Source organism: Cornus florida, unplaced genomic scaffold, assembly GCF_030987335.1.
Source record: "Cornus florida cultivar Cherokee Brave unplaced genomic scaffold, ASM3098733v1 CherokeeBrave_3.0.0_Hap2_Chr02, whole genome shotgun sequence".
NCBI classification, from domain to species: domain Eukaryota; kingdom Viridiplantae; phylum Streptophyta; class Magnoliopsida; order Cornales; family Cornaceae; genus Cornus; species Cornus florida.
This window is the reverse complement of record NW_026775572.1, coordinates 7,258,412-7,263,634: the sequence shown is the minus strand read 5'-3', so window position 1 is coordinate 7,263,634 and position 5,223 is coordinate 7,258,412. Positions and strand designations below refer to the sequence as shown.

Genomic DNA, 5,223 nt, shown 5'->3' with positions numbered 1-5,223 from the left:
TTTTGAAAAAATATTTTTTATTTTTAATATTTTTAAAAATAATAATTAAAATTTAACAAAAAATTAAAAAAACAAATAAAATTATTAAATGGTACTTAGAGTTATTGTCCTTGGTGTGAAAAATTATTAAATAGTCCTCTTTTATTATAATTGTCCTTGGACCCTAATTAAAAAAAAAAGTTCCCTCTTTATCTTTTAATCAGACACGAGAGAAAGCTGTGCTCCTAGTTCTACACAGCTCACTGAGAACACCAATATCTCGTGTGTCGAACTGTTAAAGGCACACAGTAGATAACGAAACAGCACCTAAGCACCAGTTAATCACAAGAATTAGCAGAGAAACGCAGATCACCCCCTTGTCTCTCTCTCTAATCTCTATATGTGTGTGTCTGTATATATACATATATATGTCTTTTCTATACACACATGTCCGGTCAATGAAAAACAGTTGAATTTCTGTATTGAGTATGTAAAGGAGACACAGGAAAATAAGAGAAACCCAATTTCTCTCTCTATATTTCGACCACCTATGCTTCGTCTTAGTTTGTACAGAGAGAACAGGCAGAGAAAAACATTCTAGACGGAAAAATATAGAGAGAGAGAGAGAGTGAGAGCAAAGAGCAGTTGAATCTTTGTCTTTGAAAATTTCAGGGCAACAACACCACCAACCACAAGAAGAAGAAGAGATCGATGGGAATTCTAATAGACGACGTAGTGATAATCAGACAGTCTGAAAGAGAAGGAGAGCCAAGTGTGATTACTGTCAATTGCCCTGATAAGACTGGCCTCGGTTGTGATCTTTGCCGTCTCATCCTTTTCTTTGGTTTGAGCATTGCCAGAGTTGGTATGTCCATTTCTCTCTCTCTCTCTCTATATATATTATTTGTTAATTTCTCTCATCTTTCTTTAAAATTTTGTGAACCCAGTTAATTGGATTTTGTGATTTGTTTCTTCGATTTGTTGGGTATTTGGGATTCTTGTGAATGTTCATTTGTTGGATGTTAAAAGACATGAGAAATGGTGCTACACAGCTCTCTCTCTCTCTAGAACTTTTGTGGAACAAGTGATGCGTGTTCAAGATGAGTTAATCTGTATATATATTGTGTTGTATAGATGTGTCTACCGATGGGAAATGGTGCTACATAGTGTTCTGGGTGGTTGGGAAGCCGAGTACAAGATGGGGTTTATTGAAGAAGAGACTCTTAGGGGTATGCCCTTCTTGTTCTTCAGCTTCTGGGATCTCTTTTTACCGATCCGAATTGCAGCCGCCCAAGCCTCCTGATGTGTTCCTCTTGAAGTTATGTTGCCATGACCGAAGAGGCCTATTACATGGTAATTTAACCTATCCATATTTTTAACCTTGATACTTCTGTTTGCCTATTTCTTGTGAAAATTGTCTCTTGGGTTTGATTTGAATTTGTTTTGTTCGAGACTCATTTTTCACATATAGGCTATATGTTTCAATTATTGAATTTTGATTTTATATCTTTTTTCTCAGTATGCTAGGTTTTGAATATAAGCATCTCTTCTTGTTTTAAGTTTAAGTGTGGCAATTTCATTGTTCTTTATTTTCCATACCTTCTGTTGGGTTGCATATGAACAATAGGGAAAATAAAAGAAAACTTAAGCCTATAAACAAAATTTTGGAGCAGAATGAATTACATGATTTTTATTTTATATATAGCTATTTTGGGTCTGAATTCATCTGATTCACCCTTGTTCTTCTGTGTCATTTGTTTGCTACCTGCGCATTTAGATTCTAGGACGATATCAATGATTTATTCGTCATTGAGTTTTGGAGAAAATTTTGGGCAGATGTGACGGAGGTGCTATACGAGCTTGAGCTCACTATAAAGAGAGTGAAGGTATCCACCACCCCAGATGGGAAAGTGATCGACCTGTTCTTCATCACAGATACCAGGTTTTAAATTCTTGACAGAGTCTCCACTGAAATAATATAAATAATTTTCTGTTCTTTCTATTTTTATTATTATTATTATTATTATTGAAGTTTATACTCTTCTTTCTTGAGTAAGTGAGTGTAGAAATTCTTAATTATTCAAGTGACATTGATGCTATATACTGTGTTCACTGAGTGGAAATGATTTGATTATGTGGACATCACTGAAACAGGAAACCTAGTAATTATTATATTTTATGGGAACAAGTTTGACCCGCATCATTTTGAAGCAAACACTTTGCCTGCTTATCCTTCTTTTAAAAAATGGAATGAGGGATGAGATATGTAGCGGCTGACTTGGCCTGTCCAATCAGTTGACCACCTCCAGACTTTAACAGTTGCACTCTCATACTAATTTGTGATTACCACAAATCTGCACTTCATTTAGAAAAGTCAAAGACTATTACAATAATATTGTATATGAAATTTTGGTTACTTAGCAACTAAAATTGTGCAATAAGTAGATTTTGAATTGTGGTCATGTAAGCAGAACCCAGTGGATGGATAATGGGTAAAAGGAATTTTTGATATTCAAAGGACTGCAGGTGCATATTTTCATTTTCATTTTCATTTTATTTATTTATTTTTTAGGGTGGGTACATCATGAATTCAATCTGAATTGTATTCCTCATAAAATGAACAACTTTTCTCAGTGATATGCAATTCAGGTTTTTGTAAAAGGACTATTAAATCTTAGTAGTTATCCAAGTTATCGCATTTTTTGTGGATGGATGTGAGTAAATTGAGGGGAATGTTCCCTCTCTTAAGCATTCTTGAGTTTATCTTGTTCTTTACGCTCCTGAACTTATTGTAATTTCAATGTCATCTTATCACCAGGGAACTTCTACATACAAGAAAGAGGCAGGAGGATACTTATGACCATTTAAAATCTGTTATGGGGGATGCCATGATAAGTTGTGACATAGAAATGGTTGGTCCTGAAATTACTGCATGTTCACAAGGGCTTTCTTTTCTTCCTCCTGCAATCACAGAAGACAAGTTTAACTTAGAGATGCTTGATGAACGGCAAAGTGAAAGGCTCACCTTCAACAGTGTATCTATCACAATGGATAACTCACTCAGTCCCGCTCACACGCTTGTCCAAATTGTTTGTCAAGATCACAAAGGTCTCCTTTACGATATAATGAGAACTTTAAAAGATTACAATATCCAGGTAGATACTTCTGATATTATAATTTGATATAAATAATGAAAATACCCTATAATGTTTCCAAGTTTAGTAGGATAAATACATTCAATATTTCTTGTACACTTTGAATAATTTTTACTCCATCAAGTTCTATCTACAGTAATTTGCAATTTTTAATGCATTAAACACATAGTAAAAGTGTACAGAGTGGTAAGGGGTCACGTTCTTCCTATTCAATACTCCATTTCTACGTTTGCTTTGCTTACAATTTGTGCATCCATATCAAAGACCATATAGCCCAATCTTATCCAATGGTGCATGACATAACTGCACTTGCATACCTAGCATCCTTGTAGCCTTACAATTTTGAATCCTTCTTTACTTTCTTATATATTTCATATTTCCAGACATCCTTTGGTTCTTAAACTGGAACCGAAATTTTAATTTTTTGTTATTTGATAATGATTAATGTATACCAGATATCTTATGGGCGCTTCACGTCGAAAGAGAGAGGTAATTGTGAGGTGGACTTGTTCATTATGCAAGCAGATGGGAGGAAGATTGTTGACTCTAGCAAGCAGGCTGCATTACGCTCTCGTCTTCAAATGGAACTAATCCGTCCCTTAAGAGTAGCTTTGGAGAGCCGGGGACCTGATATAGAACTGCTGGTAGCCAACCCTGTGGAGTTATCTGGCAAGGGTCGACCTCTCGTTTTTTATGATATCACCCTTGCGCTCAAGATTCTCAACACTAGCATCTTTTCGGTACTTCCTTATCTGCATACTATAGTAGTCAAAATCAGTACTTCTCCATCTGCATAATATAGTAGCTCAGAATGGGATTGGTACTTATTACTTGAAAAATCGGGATTCTCTATTTATTTACTTTAAAGGCCAATTTAAAAATTAATGCATTATAACAGTTCATTGTTGGAATTTTTAGCCTTGCCATGCATCATTGGCCAAGATGCTCCTTTGATTGCGTACTTAGGCTTTATTAGATTGGAAGTTGATGCCATAATTCCAGGAATTGGGTGGCTTGGAACTGCAACAATGCATTATCCTTGTCTTCCCACCTATATTCCATGGTGCGTTGAACTTAAAATGGCCCTGTTTCCAACCATCCTTTTCATGACCACAAATTTATTTTGGTTGTGTATGAAATGGTTTTGAACAATTTATTCTAAAATTTTTCCCTCAATCGGTTCCTTAAGAATAAACAATTATTGTAGTCAGTACTTTTTTCCCTTTCTCAGCCCTTATTCCCCCGTAAGTTGATCTGATTGCTTTTCCAGGCTGAGATTGGGAGGCACATGATTGGAGATCGGGAATGGGAAGTTTACAGAGTTTTACTTGATGAGGGAGATGGCTTGTCTATGCCAAGGAACATGATTGCGGAAGCAGTTTGGAAGATGTTAATGGGTTGGGAATAATGATGTATCAAGATATTATTCCTCCAGGATTGCAAAGGCTCCTTCAACCTCTGTATAGTATACCTTTTCCCAGTTATATTTACTGGGTGTAAATATGGACATATATTATGAGAAGGTTGAGCTGTACCAAATTTTAATTTGCTACTTCTGTAAGACTAATTCTGTAGTATGAAAATGAGATAGATAGTGGATAGAAGGGGTGTGTAGCCCTCCTGGCATTGTAATATTGTATATATAAAAGCTGCAGTTAGAGGGAATTATGGTGCCATTACACAAATGCTTCAATATATCTGAAATGCTTTGATGGGTTGTTTTGGATTAAACCATGCTGTCCAACAATACTCGTTTTCTTTTTTAAAATGAATTCTGTTTGTATAACATTTTGTATACAAGAGGATGACAGATTTTTGGTTCAAAATTCACAGGGACATCCTAAGTGTGAGCTGTCCGAAAGATCTCTATGTAGAACTATTATGTGAATTATACTACAGTTTTCTTGCATCTCTGTGATTTTGTTATTTGGATCAACTATCTTGTATATACACTATTAGTTGTTCCTTATTTTGATCATGAATCGCATCTTTTGTCCCTCTTAGAGCACCCCATAATCCACTGCCGGGCACTTGCAATTCCCCTGTTCCACATATACCAGAAAAATTCTCTGGGGTTGGCCCTAATAGT

General features: G+C 35.6%; 1 protein-coding gene across 1 annotated transcript; it reads left to right on the top strand.

Annotated features, from left to right (window-relative positions):
- Positions 1 to 302: 302 nt before the first annotated feature.
- Positions 303 to 4,799, top strand: LOC132293376 (ACT domain-containing protein ACR10-like). Its single transcript, XM_059790830.1, has 6 exons — positions 303 to 844; positions 1,114 to 1,332; positions 1,816 to 1,921; positions 2,798 to 3,134; positions 3,590 to 3,874; positions 4,405 to 4,799. Exons 1-6 carry the CDS (start codon positions 691 to 693, stop codon positions 4,540 to 4,542), a joined length of 1,239 nt encoding a protein of 412 aa, XP_059646813.1. The 5' UTR covers positions 303 to 690; the 3' UTR covers positions 4,543 to 4,799.
- The last annotated feature ends 424 nt before the right edge of the window (positions 4,800 to 5,223 follow it).

Bases quoted from the DNA above. Each gene is read 5' to 3' on its own strand.
- LOC132293376 (XM_059790830.1), top strand. From the start codon at position 691: ATGGGAATTCTAATAGACGACGTAGTGATAATCAGACAGTCTGAAAGA. The intron at 845-1,113 runs GTATGTCCATTT...TGTGTTGTATAG, and splicing joins TTTGAGCATTGCCAGAGTTG to ATGTGTCTACCGATGGGAAA. The intron at 1,333-1,815 runs GTAATTTAACCT...AATTTTGGGCAG, and splicing joins CCGAAGAGGCCTATTACATG to ATGTGACGGAGGTGCTATAC.